The 15,026-nt window shown below is 42.0% G+C and overlaps 1 protein-coding gene across 1 annotated transcript in view; it reads right to left on the bottom strand.

Annotated features, from left to right (window-relative positions):
- The window catches only part of LOC127427159 (glutamate receptor ionotropic, delta-1-like), a 764,896-nt gene that overhangs the window by 322,189 nt on the left and 427,681 nt on the right, over nucleotides 1-15,026 (bottom strand). The window contains exon 4 of the mRNA XM_051674595.1: nucleotides 13,935-14,140. Within this exon, the coding sequence (XP_051530555.1) occupies nucleotides 13,935-14,140 (206 nt within the window). The remainder of the gene's footprint in view (nucleotides 1-13,934; nucleotides 14,141-15,026) is intronic.

Genomic DNA, 15,026 nt, shown 5'->3' with positions numbered 1-15,026 from the left:
AGCACAGTAGAATTCTAGACATCACTCATTTGAACAGAGGAAAGTCACAAAAAACACATTTTGTGTTTTATAAGACTAACAGCAAGTTCGGTAATGACACTTTTTAAAAACACATCCAGGTTTTCTGACTTTACAACACTATTATTTCAAAATACATCTACTCACAGTATGGTCCAGGGAGAGGAAATTGCTTAATTTGTTTTCCTAGTCACATGGTTTGGGGTGTGGCCAAGTTTTGCTTCAGTCCAGAGAGACTTTTTGTGTTTGTTTCGGTATTAACAGCAACAAAAAAATGGGATTTGTCGTGCTGTCCATAACGGAGGGGCTGGAGCACAGGACTGGGCTTGAGCTCTGAGATCAGTCACTGTGGGTAAAAGCATCTGCTGAATGACCTCTTATGTACAGTATCGGTCTTGTCTCAGTAGTGATTCTCTATAGTTATTGTGGTAAGTGAGGAGGCTGCTCTTAAACACCTCATTGCTCCAAACTGCTTCCACCTTTTCTATTCATAACACGGTTCCCCATTGTACCAATAAATGTATGTATGTTTATAGCAACATGGTGTGACCAGTCACCCCTGAGTACAACACTGAGAAGTGTTACTAATTTGTATTGTAGCTTTTCTGACTACACACAAGAACAGTCAAATAATGTTGAAATGAATTGTAGCTCAATCAAGATCTTTTCAGTTCAAAGTCTAAAACTGTCTTGCAATAAATCAACTAACAAAGAACACAACCTGTTCTGGACTTGTAAAAAATAGCGCACTTTTTAAAGTGTGCTAAAGACTGTTATTTGACCACTTACTGAGTGTGGAAAGCATCAAGCTAACTAAAGTGGACCATGGCAAAGTTATAAACACTGAACTGAGTCACTCAAGTCCCGAGCAAAACCCCCACACCTGCAGCACTGTGTGTGTTTGAGTGTGTGTGTGAGTTTGTGTGTGTGTGTGTGTGTGTGGACAGTTTTAAGTGGTTTACGAGGACTTTTTTTTTAGGTTACAAACTGGTAATTACAAGGGTATTATGCTATAAATGTAGTTTATGAGGACATTTCTAGTGTCCCCATAATTCAAATCACTTAAAAAACATACTAAATGATGTTTTATTGAAAATGTAAAAATGGAGGGGAACTCCAGATCTTAATTTATTACACAGAAATAAGGTGTTAGTTTAGTTTGATTTCCCACTGCATCTTGAAGTAAAACAAAACCTCTCAAATTCAAAATGTTCCATATGCTAAGATGATCAAAACTAACTTGTATATTCAATGTATGCATGACATGCAACTACATAATTTTGTTATTTATTAATTATTTGCTATTATGTAATAAACAAACTTCGCGTGTATGGACTGAGTATATCAGCCACCACTAAAGACTATTTTTGATCCAGTAAAAATCCTGAATGCCTCTGCAGACCTCTATGATTTGATAAATAAATTATGACTGTTTTGGAGCAAGAAACCTTAATATTATCAGTAGAGCTCAGGGGGGATCAAAAAGAAAATAAAAGCATTAATGTTATAACAAAACATGAATATTTAATTAACCCTTTAAAATGTATTTCTGCAAAAGACCTTCAGTTACCCTGATACAGACTTCTTTTTCACGTTCAAGCAGTCAATGGCAGACTACACCCTAACTACACCTGAAGAATCTCTCTGTATCCAACCTCAAACACAGTAACATCCATCATGCCTGATAACTGATATCACCCAATCCGTCTCCCGTAGCAACAGCCATGGCAGTCCGGCCCCTACATCTATGAGCATTCATGGACATTTACAACAGATCACACACACGGACCCACACTAAAGTGCAAGAGAGAACGTGGGAACCCTGAAGCTTTTGAAGAAAAGAAAAGAGTTATAGCAGAAGTGCAGTCACCGTGTGCTGTAGAGGAGTCTCTGAGCATGAGATGATGCCATCAATATTTCTGCTTGATTTTTCACAAAAATAAAGAATGTATCTGTTGAAAGTTTATTTTGTCAACATGCAGGAGTACACGAGCATATACTGTAGATGTTAGCCTCAAAGCTAACACACAAGTCTCACTTTAATTTCATCTTTCATCTAGGGTCTCGAAGCTTTAAGCATCAGTGTTTATTCATCTGTGTTTTCATGAAATAATAATGAAGTCTAATTAACCGAGGACCTGACAGGCGATGCGAAAAGCTATCTATGGAACACAGTCTCTGATTACAGGGCATAAAATGAGCAAATATAGTTTCTTCTGTCATAACTTCATCTTGTGTTGACATTTCTCGATGTAGTCCTGAAAGTCTTGCAGTCCCATGAATCTTGTGAAGGAATATATTAACATACGGGCCTGCTACTTCAACCTTGACGTTTAAAAGAAGTATAATGATGTTTGTGAAAGGCAGTTGGCAAGAAAGAGCACAGCTACATCATAACCACATAAGACTTAACTTGTGAAAAGAACATAAAACTGCATCAACTTTCTAAAATCCCAGACCTCAGACTGAGTTCAGGCAGTTATTAATATTTCAACACTTATCAGATGCCTCAAACTACAAAAACTAAAACAGTTCTAAAATAGACAAGCGAGAAGTTTAATCCTCTAAGAAAAAGAAAAAAAAGCCTTTGGAGACAACTAAAGATGAAATGTATTTTTTAAAAATGCTGATGTGATGTCCAAAACTGGTGAGTGTGTTTAAAGAGAGGTGGCAGGTGTGTTTCTGGAACATTCCAATCATAGTTTGGTGGACTAAAAGAGTCAGATTTTCTTTCTTTTTTTTTTTTTTTTTTAAACGGTAAAGGGCAAACTTCTGTTGAAACATGATGGCGAAATTGTTTCATGTGAATGCAAGATTCCAAACAGTTTGGCTGTACAAACAGAAGACAGTTCGGTGTTTCTTCAACGTCTGCCACTATTATCACTGTGGACTTCTAGAAATTAAAGTCTTGTTAAAGCATTTTCCACATTCTCACTAATTTCCATCATGCATCAGTGTGTGTACATGCATCACAGGAGATTTATGTAATTCAAGTCATGAAAATTCCCACAAAATCACAATGAAGATATACAGTAGATCAAAGTAGAGCGGAGGAGGGCGGGGCCAGGCTGGAATGACGCACGCCTGGTCCCCAATCAGCCTGATGGGGCGCACAAGGGATAAATGCAGTCGGGGACGACAGTTCGAGTGAGAGAGAATTACAGGCAGCTGCCCTGTGTGTGGTTATGTTTGTGTGTTTTTGGTTAAGTTGATCATTAAACTATTATTTATATTCTCAAGCCGGTTCTCACCTCCTCCTTTCCCGCTAACCCCCTTACAATCACAATATAGTATTTTTTTTATTTTTATTAATTTAAATTTTTTTTTTTTTTAAAATCAAAATAAATTGGTATTAAATGTATTAAATAACCATTCTGCAATGCCTATTTTTGAATAATCCAATTACATACTTCCAAATATTTCCTCTGATATAATTTTCTCCATATTTAGAGCTTGACAATAGTCAAAAGTTGAAAAAAAACCCAGCTTGGTTTTAAATCATTCTTACCATAATGCTAAATTTCACATCATGCCATATTTACAGTAAGTCTGATATGAACAATATTATTCTAAACTTTCCTCAAGAAACTCAAGATCTTCCCAAAGCAATACAACATATAATGCTTAAGTAAATAAATAATAATAATAATAATAATGCAACAAATATAAACACTTTTGCAGAAAATATAAGAAATTATGCAAACACTTCTAGCACAAAATGAATATTAAATAAATATAAACACTTCTTTCAACAAAAAAAAAAAAAAAGAAAAAAGAAAGAAAGATTGGCTGAATTAATGTAGAGTTAATCTTTTGGCTTTTTTATAATATTATTTTGCATGCAGTTTGCTTGTATTAAGAGTGATTATCTCTAAAACTAAAGTAATTATTAGGACTGCAACTAACGATTATTTTGATAATCAATTAGTCTTCGATTATTTCTTTGATTAATTGGTTAAAAAGCTAAATTTTATTTTAGAATGCATTTATAATAATAAAAAAAGTGATAAAGGGTGAACAATTTGGTTTGATTCACAATACTGAATTCATGGTTGCACTTTATTTTACAGCACATGTACTTTCAGTATGTTTACAGTGTTCTTACTCAAGAAAGTACTGAGTAATATTAAATAACTAAATGTACTTAATATGGGTTAAGGTAAGGGTTGGGGTTAGGTTTAGGGTTAGTACCAAGTAATTACTGTAGCAGTTGTAATGAAATAGTATGTAAATGTAGAACAATACTCTAAAATAAAGTGATTCCGAATGAACAATTCAATAGTCACAATAATTTAAACAAAGCCCAAATCAAGAAAAATTCAGTTTGATTGTTTAAATTACTTTTAAGACATGCAAACCAGTTCCTTTTATTTGCTTGTAAACTTAAAAATATAATAATAATAATAATAATAATAATAATAATAAATAGATATATTTAAGTACAAAATTATTCATCTGGGATGGAGTGGGCCCAGCAGAGGGCAATTGTGACACCAGGAAATAAATATTAAAATCGCACTGAAATGCCTTGACAAGCCATGTTCGATTAGCTGAAATAGGAATTGGTATTATCTGAAACAGGAATCCAATTGAGAGATGGTCAGGGCTGCAAGCAGGCCAATCTAGCACCCGCACACTCTGCTTATTCGGCCAGTATGTGGTTTGAAGTTGTCCTACTGGAAAATGCAGGGATGTCCCTGGAAAAGACGGTGCTGGATGGCAGTATATGCTGCTCCAAAATTTGTACATATCTGTCTGCATTCATGGTGTTCTCACAGATGTGCGAGTTACCCATGCCATGGGCACTGACACACCCCTGGCCCATACAGACACTGGCTTTTGGACCTGACACTGATAACAGCATGGATGGTCCTTTTCCTCGTTGGCCCGGAGAACTCGACAGCTGTGTTTTTCAAAAACTATTTGAAATGTGGACTCATCGGACCAAAAAACACAGTTCCACTATTCTACTTTCCATCTAAGATGAGACTGAGCCCAGAGAATTCAGCAGCGCTTCTGGACAGTGTTGATGTATGGCTTCTCCTTTACATAGTAAAGTCTTAACTTGTATCTGTGGATGCAGCGGCGAATGGTGTTGACTAACAAAGTTTTACTAAAGTAATCCCAAGCCCATGTTCATGATATCCATTACAGATGAATGATGTTCTGAGGAATCAGAGATCACCCACTTTCAGAAGTGGTTTTCGTCTTGCCCTTTACGCACCGAGATTTGACCAGATTCCTTCAAACTTTTAACTATATTGTGCACTGTAGAGGGTGAAATGCCCAAAATCCTTCCAATTTGTCTTTGGGGAACATTGTTCTCAAAGTGCTGGATTATTTGCTAAAGATCTGTTGGTAAATTGACAAGTCTCGAATGATCCTTGCTCTTGAAGGACTAGGCTGTTTTTGGAGGTTCCTCATATACTATGACATGGTTGCCTCACCTGTTTAACATCTCCTGTTTCACATTGCCTTATTTCAACTCATCAAATTGTTATTAGTCTTAAAGGAATAGTTCACCCAAAAATGAAAATTTGTTGATAATATACTCACCCTCAGGCCATCCAAGATGTATCTGAGTTTTTTCTTCATCAAAACAGAATTTAAGATTTTTAGGATTTCATTTCAGGCCTCCTCCTCTAAACAATGCAAGTGAACAGCCTCCATTTTTTGACGGTCCAAAATGCATATTTAGGGTGCATCAAAATAATCCACATGACTCCAGTCGACAAATAAAGTTCTTCTGAACCCAAACGATTGATTATTTTTAGAAATAAAACAATACTTATATATTTTTAACTACAAATGTTCACTTCCGTACATCTCTGTTACTCGCGCTCATGAGAGGGATGACGTAAGCTCATTGGTAAGGTCACGCATCATGTGGAGGAGGAGGCAGGAAGCGTGTCATTGTTTACATTTGTTTTTATTATTATTATTATTATTTGAAAATTACTTTTTATTTATTTTATATTGTTTTGAAATTGTTTTGGACTGTTTTGGTTTGTGAATGGCACAAGTTTCTCATGTAAACAATGACACGCTTCCTGACTCCTCCACGTGATGCGTGAAACTCAGATACATCTTGGATGGCCTGCGGGTGAGTAAATTATCAGCAAATTTTCATTTTTTTGGATGAACTAGTCCTTTACATTGCCCCTGTCTCAACTTTTCTGGAGTGTGTTGCAATCAACTGATTTGAAAATACTTTACATTAAAATATTAGTTCACATGATTTGAAGAAAAATTGGTCGTTAGATTTTATTGTTGATTTGAAATGTTACTGAGACATAATCTTGATACTTTAGCCATTCAAGTAAATAGTAGCTGCACTTGCATTACTATCTCCTATATAGAAAACAGAGCAATATTCAGATTCTAGAGTACAAATCCCATTATTTTTTTCCACAGTGTAACTGATTGTTACCAATAACTTATAAACCTTTAAAGACAGACCTACCATGAGCTCTGAGGTTGTTAATCGATGGTGTATGCTTCTGTTGAAGACATCAGTCCATGTACAGTGGGTAAGCAACCAGATTGAGCCTTACTACCGTGGGGAGTACCGCCGCGTGAACACTTTAAATTCTCACACGTGAGACACGTTTGTAAAATCACCACCAGGAGGTGCAAAGGGACACTTTTGGCACCATCATTTTTTTGGCACCATCGTGTGAAGAAATTGAGTTATTATGATTAACAATTTTAATTTTATTATTTGTATTGTATTTTCTAACAATGATCTAGCAATGCAACATTAATGGCAACATTAAAGTGACCTGTTTCAGTGACGTCGCTTTTTCCCCGCAGCCGCTGTATTTGTGACCATCAGCAGGAGGAAGTAATGGTGGCCAATGGAAAAACACCCATAAAACAATATCAAGAAAACCCTCAAAAAACGCTTTTCATCCATGCCAAGTCCCAGCAAAGGTGTATACAGGTCTGAGGTCAGCACAAATATAGCCAAATTTGACTTTTGCGAACATTTAAATATATTTTATCTACGATTCATCTCCGTACACTGGCGAGTGCACACACAACTACCGGTACATCACCGTTAACATCTCTCATTCAGAAGTTACACATGTTTGTGCTCTGATTTGGTCACAATATTACAAAACATCTGTGATGATCCCGTCTGTATGAATGTAAGAGCTGCTTTAACTCATGAAGAATACATAGAAAGGAAACGAAGCATATTAGTGTATAATCTGGTGGTGTGAATAAAGTCTGTGCTTCATAATCTTAAAATGTGTTGTTTATTGACTAACATTAGTATATACACATTAAATATAAACTATATATTATATTATAGTGCTTTTTTATTTATTACAGTGTGTTAAAATTATTACATACTTGGTCAGTGTTTTCCAACCACTGTGAAAGATTGTCTGGTGTGCCGTGGAAAATTATCAAATTCCAGAAAATAAATAAATGCATGCAAAAATACAAAAATAATCCAGGGATCCAAACTCCTCACCTTTCGGAGAAATTTGCCATTTTGAAACCATAATCGGTCACTTTTGTGATTGTGAAGAGCAATGATTAATGTGCAAAAGTGACTGATATTTATATGTGTTAAGGGTCTTTCACATGACTCGCGTCAGTGCTGAAGAATATATTGAAGTCTATGAAGTGACGCCACTTTACACCAAAATGGCCTTCGTTGCTAGTTTTGGAAGTTGTTTGAATATGCAGCTTATATGACGCTGGCTCATAACGTCTGTATAAAAATACTCATCTAAATACTATCACAAATGATAATTCTCTCTATTGAAATGTGAATGGATAAATGGAAACAAAAAAATCCTGATACATGGACATCCTTGTGAAACACTGAATGTTGCAAGAAAGTATTTATCATGGTCTCCATTGCTGCGTCCCTCCAGTAAATCAGTGTTTGTTCTTCTCATTTCTTTTTCTTCCTCCTCCTTTTCTTCTCTTTTATGGCAGTTGGCAAAACAAGCTTAACATGCCCTTATACCGCCTCCAGCTTAATAGTTGTTACGTTGGGAGAAAGAGCTCTGAGGCATTCAGCTCTGGCCTGTTGAAATTCTATGGTTATAGCGCCACTTAGCGGGTAAGAGCTGCTAATGACTCATTCACGCAACAATCACGGCGGTAGAAAGCCCATTCCGAATGGATACCCACTGTAATTACAACTTCAATTTTTCTAAAACTTGTTTAATAGTGGAATTCCTGGTAAAAAAAAAAAAAAAAAAAAACTACATTACCCATTGTCCTGAAGAGAAAGATCCCCCAATTAGAGAATTACAAAACCAAAAGAGCTCTGCAGCTCCGCCCACTCCCATGATGCTCTTTGAATGATGCAATCGAGTCGCTCTCCCTACACTCTCAAACTACTTATGTATTTTTATATATTTATATATATATATTTATGAATATTTTGCAATATACTTTAATGGTGAAGTATGTAATTTCTGCACTACTAGTGGCACCAAACTGAATTACAAAAATAAAGTATGTTTTTTACACAACCTTATCCAACACCCCTCAGACTCATCACACCCTTTCACACTCTCTGATTCCCTATGAACAATAGGCCATACTAAATAAAAGGTGATAAATGTTTAACGGTTGGTTCATGCCTAACAACTCTTTTTTTTTTTTTTTTTTTTTAAGAAATATGGGAAATCCCAATGGGAAAAATACTTCCAGAACTAAGGCAGCTAAAAAAGTGGGCGGACACTGTCTGAGGGCTTTTCCAAATTGGCCGCCAAGTGAAAAGACTACAAGGGACTTTGCTGAAAATAGTGCTCAGAAATACTGACTGCAATACCTGATACTTGTCCTCTGGTAGTGATATTGTCATTAATGTTACTTTAGATGTTTGACACTTGCCGTATGAGGCAATACTGGCAAAAATGACTTAAATACAAATGATAAAAAGAATGATAGTGATGACAAACAATGTCAATTATTCTATGCCAATGCCAAGCCATTTCATACTAGGACACTGAAACACGTGTATTCACTCACACATTTACTGAACTCATTCTTCATATTGTGTTGTCTTTTATGTTTAATCACTTATGAACACGGCACTCATTGCCTCATCATACAGAAGTGTGCGAGCACCATAGGCAAACACCTTCCAGATTTCACCCTCTTATCTGGATTTCTTTTCATCTTCACAGTCATAAGGAGGGAATATTAAAGGCTAATCTAACAGCTGATCATCTCATTTCAGATGATTTCCCATGAGCAGGAGAGATCATGGACAGCTGACCATCACCTTAAACATCCAGACTGTATGCATGAGAACACCTTGTGTCTGACCTCATATCAGTGGATAAGTGTGTTTCAGATGTTCAGATAATCATAGTTAAGGTGGGAATGTCTGCCAGGTCATTTGTATTAGAGGAATAGTAACACTCAACATGGCAGCTGTAGGAACGGAAATGCCGCTTTACAGTTCAAACAGCAAACTTGTGTTCCCTATCTGTCACTCACTCGACATTGTGTCGATGTAGTGACACTAGGGGTCACTCTTGGGAGCCCTAAACACCTCTGATCTTTGAAAAAAGGCCAATGGTAATTGGCGAGTGGAATTTGCATGCCACTCCCCCCGGACATACGGGTATAAAAGGAGCTGGTATGCAACCACTCATTCAGATTTTCTCTTCGGAGCCGAGCGGTTCCATTCATTGAAGCTGAATTCATCCGCAAATTCATTCACCTCATCTGCTGGATTTTCCGCGGCTTCTCCCCCTCTGCACCCGTGGAGTGCAGAGAACGCCCCTGGGCGCTTTGTCAGAATAACAAAAAGAGTATATTCTAAAAAGTTTGTGTGTTATTCCTGGTTGCGGTCGTTATCGCTCCGCTTCTGACGGCCACGATCGCTGTCTTACGTGTCTGGGTGCTGCCCACGTGGAGACATCGTTCGTGGATGGGTCTTGTTCTCATTGCGAGAACATGACCACGTCAACGTTGCGGTCGCGGCTTGCATTCGTAAGAAAGCAAGCCACCCCAGCGGCTCCCAGCCTCGGTCCTTCTACCTACGGGTATGAGGCTGTGCCGGTTAGCACTGGGGGCGATTTGGGGACCTTAATGGGAGCACCTCTACCGGGTAAACCCCCACAGACCTCCCATTCCCCAGCATGCTCGCTTGCCCCGGTCGGGCTCTCAGATGAGACTGCCGGCTCATCTCACGGTGAGTTCGACCTCTTATTTGGAGCCCTGGAAGACGATGAGTTATCGAGCGCAGCATCGGAGAGCGGGCTCATCCACTCTGATGCGGACGCCTCGGCTGGGCTCCCTCCTTCGGGTGTGGTCGCCCAGTCTCAGGCTGACGCAGAGATGATGGACATGCTTTCCTGGGCAGCTGGAACCCTCCACTCTCCCCTGAACCCTTGCGGCTCTATGATTGGTTCCTGGGCCCAGAGCGCCGCTCACGGCCGTGCCCCACCCGGGGTCCCTTTCTTCCCAGAAGTGCATGAGGAGCTGACAAGATCATGGGGGGCACCTTTTACTGACTGATCCCGATCTTTCAGCTCCCCCGCTCTCACTACCCTCGATGGTGGGGCGGCCAATAGGTATTCGGTGATCCCTCAGGTGGATAAGAGCGCCGCTACCTTGCGTGCAGAGATCGCGACCCTTTTCACACCGAAGGCAGTGGGTTGCGGCCAATCTTGGACCTGCGAGTTCTGAACCGGGCCTTGCACAGACTCCTGTTCAAGATGCTGACGCAAAAATGCATTTTAGCAAGCGTCCGGCATCAAGATTGGTTCGCGACGGTAGACCTGAAGGACGCGTACTTGTGGTTTGTTTTCGAGGGCCGGGTGTACCAGTACAAGGTGCTCCCCTTTGGCCTGTCCTTGTCCCCTCGCATCTTCACAAAGGTCACAGAGGCAGACCTTGCCCCGCTAAGGGAAGTGGCCGTCCGCATACTCAACTACCTCAATGACCGGCTGATCCTAGCTCACTCTTGAGAGTTACTGTGCGCACACAGGAACCTGGTGCTCAGGCACCTCAGCCGTCTAGGGCTTTGGGTCAACTGGGAAAAGAGCAAGCTCTCCCCAGTTCAGAGCATCTCTTTTCTCGGCTTGGAGTTGGACTCAGTCTCGATGACGGTGCGCCTCACTAACGAGCACGCACAGTCAGTGCTGAACTGTCTGAAGGCATTCAGACAGAAAACAGCGGTTCCACTGAAACATTTTCAGAGGCTCCTGGGGCATATGGCATCCTCTGCAGTTGCCACACGGCTCGGGTTGATGCATATGAAACCGCTTCAGCACTGGCTTCAGACAGGACACATTGTGTGGTCATCACGCCGATCTGTCGCCACCTCTTCAGCCCTTGGAATGACCTAGCATTTCTACGGGCAGGGGTTCCTCTAGAGCAGGTCTCCAGGCGTGTTGTGGTCACGACAGATGCCTCCAAGATGGGCAGGGCACCGTATGCAATGGGCAGACAGCCGCCGGCTCCTGGACTGGCCTGCGCCTGCGTTGGCTCATCAACTGCCTCGAGTTGTTGGCAGTACTGCTCGCCTTGCGAAGATACCAGCCATTGATCCAGGGCAAGCATGCGGCAGCAGTAGCATACATCAATCATCAAGGCAGTCTACGCTCCCGTTTCATGTCACAACTCGCCCGCCGTCTCCTCCTCTGGAGTCAGCAGTGCCTCAAGTTGCTACGAGCCACTCACATCCCGGGTGACCTCAACACCGCAGTGGACATGCTGTCATGACATGTTATGCTCAGGGGAGAGTGGAGACTCCACCCCCAGGTGGTCCAGCTGATCTGGAGTCAATTCAGTCGAGCACACGTAGACCTGTTTGCTTCCCGGGAATCCTCCTACTGCCTGCTTTGGTACGCCCTGACCAAGGCACCCCTTGGTATAGATGCGCTGGCACACAGCTGTGCAAGGTCAGGGAGAACGAGGAGCAGGTCGTCCTAGTAGCACCCTACTGGCCCACCCAGACGTGGTTCTCGGACCTCATGCTCCTCGCGACAGCCCCCCTCCCCCCCGTGAATTCCCCTGAGGAAGGACCTTCTTTCTCAGGGACGGGGCACCATCTGGCACCCGCGACCAGACCTCTGGAATCTCCACGTCTGGCCCTTGGACGGGACGTGGAAGACCTAAGTGGTCTACCACCCACGGTCGTAGACATGATCACTCAGGCTAGGGCTCCCTCTACGAGGCGCCTGTATGCTTTGAAGTGGCGTCTGTTCGCTAAGTGGTGTTCTTCGGTAAGCGGTAAGTCGCTCACTTCCATCAAGAGGGTAGGGGACCTGCAGGCATTCTCTGTCAGCGAAACGTGCCTGGAGTTCGGTCCGGGCTACTCTCACGTGATCCTGAGACCCCGACCGGGCTATGTGCCCAAGGTTCCCATGACCCCATTTAGGGATCAGGTGGTGAACCAGCAAGCACTTCCCCAGGAGGAGGCAGACCCAGCTTTGGTGTTGCTGTGTCCGGTGCGTCCTTTACGCATCTATTTGGATCGCATGCAGAGCTTTAGAAGCTCAGAGCAGCTCTTTGTCTGCTTTGGTGGACAGCGGAAAGGAAGCGCTGTCTCCAAACAGAGGATCGCCCACTGGGTCATTGACGCCATCGTGATGGCATATCACACTCAAGACGTGCTACCCCCCATGGCGCCTCTTTGGCAGACATCTGCAGAGCAGCGGGCTGGGCGACATCCAACACCTTTGTGAGGTTCTATAATCTCCGGGTTGAGCCAGTTTCATCCCATGTGTTGTCAGGTCTGAACAGGTAAGTTCCGGGACAGCTGGCTGGGTGAACCACTTGCGTATAGCGCCTTTCCCCTCCCATGAGGTGAAGACGTGCACCTTTGACTCCTATTCGTGTTCACAAGTTGTGATCCCTGGATGATTTTCCTTCTTAGCCCGTGTCAGACAAGTTTGCAGAGAAACTCGCTGTTGGCCCAGTACATGTGCTAACTAAGCCCTTTACTGGGGTAGGTGCTCCACATGCGCTGGTTCCCCATAGGTGACCCCATGTGATATATCTTCCGCTAAATCATTTCCCTGTCGGTAAACTGTGTCTTCCTTGGGCAGAGGCCCCTCTGCCCCCAGTCACCATGCTTGTAGAAACTCCTCCCCCCTCGGGTAGTACCTTCCAGGCAACTTCTCCACATGACATACTTCTGACAAGACTCGGTAAGACCATGTGACCTATTTCCACTCAAAATACCCCCCCCCCCACCTCTCTGGGCGGGGTGTGGTCTCTGCGGTGTCTTCCCCTTGGGAGAAACACCCCCCTGACGTAGACATTTATGGCCCCCAGTCGGTTAACAAATTCCATTCTTTTTGGGGAGAAAAAGAGGAAAAGAGGTCACGGCTGGGCTAGCCTGTCCTTATTTGTTGGGTAGTCGACTTGTTCCCGAAGAACCGTTCGATGCTCATAAGAGCATTGGGGAAAGTTACGTGATGGCCTGGTGCGCTGGCCGGGACCTTGTCTCGGCTTCTCAGCACAAAACCTGAATGAGTGGTTGCATACCAGCTCCTTTTATACCCATATGTCCGGGGGTGTGGCATGCAAATTCCACTCGCCAATTCCCACTGGCATTTTTTCAAAGATCAGAGGTGTTTAGGGCTCCCAAGAGTGACCCCTAGTGTCACTACATCAACACAATGTCTCGTTCCCTCCATCAGGGAATGGAGGTTACCAAAGTAACCAGGACGGTCTTTGTGCTCTAGAATGCAACTACATTTATGATACCATTATTGTCACATTTCATTGCTGATGTGATATTATTGAAACGTAATCTTGACAAACAGACTTTGAAGACTTATGAATCATCTGACTCGCTCCAATGAGGACTTTGATGTGTGGTCACATGACAAAAATTGTGCATAGTGGCCTAGATACAGGGGGCGGCTCATCTTACCCCCACAATTGTGTGTACAGTAATATGGGCTCATGTGACAGACCTGGTGAATGAAGACCTGGGCTCCCCGCGGGCTGAGCAGCAGTACAGCTCTTCTGAGAGTGTCTCGGTAGCGGTTGAGCTCCTCTGTGCGCATGGAGGTGAACAGACTGGAGAACACGCCGCTGATGTTTCGGTCCACACGCTGCAGTGACACGTCCAAACCCTGACGAGAGGTCTGGTCCAGAAACATCTGCAGTCCACGGATATCTGCAACACACAGACATACAGCAGTCTACATTAATTTGATCAATGAACTGGTTTTGATTCACAATGCAGATTTTACATGGGACATCAACTATGACCAGGCCTGATCTCATGACAATTAAAAAATGTTGTATGTTGTGACAGTTCAAAGGTGAACTGTCCACTGAGTGGGGCTAAAATTGAGTTAACCTCAAACCTAACCTAACCGATAGAGTCAAAAAAGCAAATGTGAGATGAAAAACAAGCACGTCATTTTGTGGTGTTTCTATGACACTTTGGGTTCACGTGTGGACTCTTCAGGACTCGTACCCCGCTCCTTTACATCACAAGTGCAACACTCTATCAGTCGAGCTACCACACAATTTGATCACACTCGAACAAGCTTGTAAATGTAGTTGATTATGTAATGCAACAAAAATGAGTCATGTGCTATAGTAAAAGTGTTTCGATGTCATAAGATAACATTGTGTGAGGAACAGAGTGAAAAGTGTTTATGAACTGATAATCTGTCATTTTACTCGTGATTTGTGTGAAAGTTAATAAATGTCATTGTTGTTGTAGCGTCTCTAGTGTTCATTTCACCAGGAAACTGACGCGGTATGTACAACAAGACACGCAAAACATATTTAGCAAAAATGTAGGTAAAGCAACATGATTCTATGAGACCAGGGGGCGTTTTACAGAAAACTTCCTATCTTAAGTTAGGAAATCCTAAACTGCTACATCAAGTTCGATAATCAACTCTCAATCTGATAATCTGTCTGTTACCAAACAACCAACGATGCGCAAACGGCTGCTGTGAATTAAACATTGAAATGGAGAAACAAATCGACACACTTTTAATTTCAAGGCTGCAGAAATAAAAGTTTTGATAAGTGCATTATCATAT

The sequence above is a fragment of the Myxocyprinus asiaticus genome, chromosome 36 (genome assembly GCF_019703515.2).
Source record: "Myxocyprinus asiaticus isolate MX2 ecotype Aquarium Trade chromosome 36, UBuf_Myxa_2, whole genome shotgun sequence".
In the NCBI taxonomy this organism is placed as follows: Eukaryota; Metazoa; Chordata; class Actinopteri; order Cypriniformes; family Catostomidae; genus Myxocyprinus; species Myxocyprinus asiaticus.
This window is presented reverse-complemented; position numbering and strand designations above follow the sequence as displayed.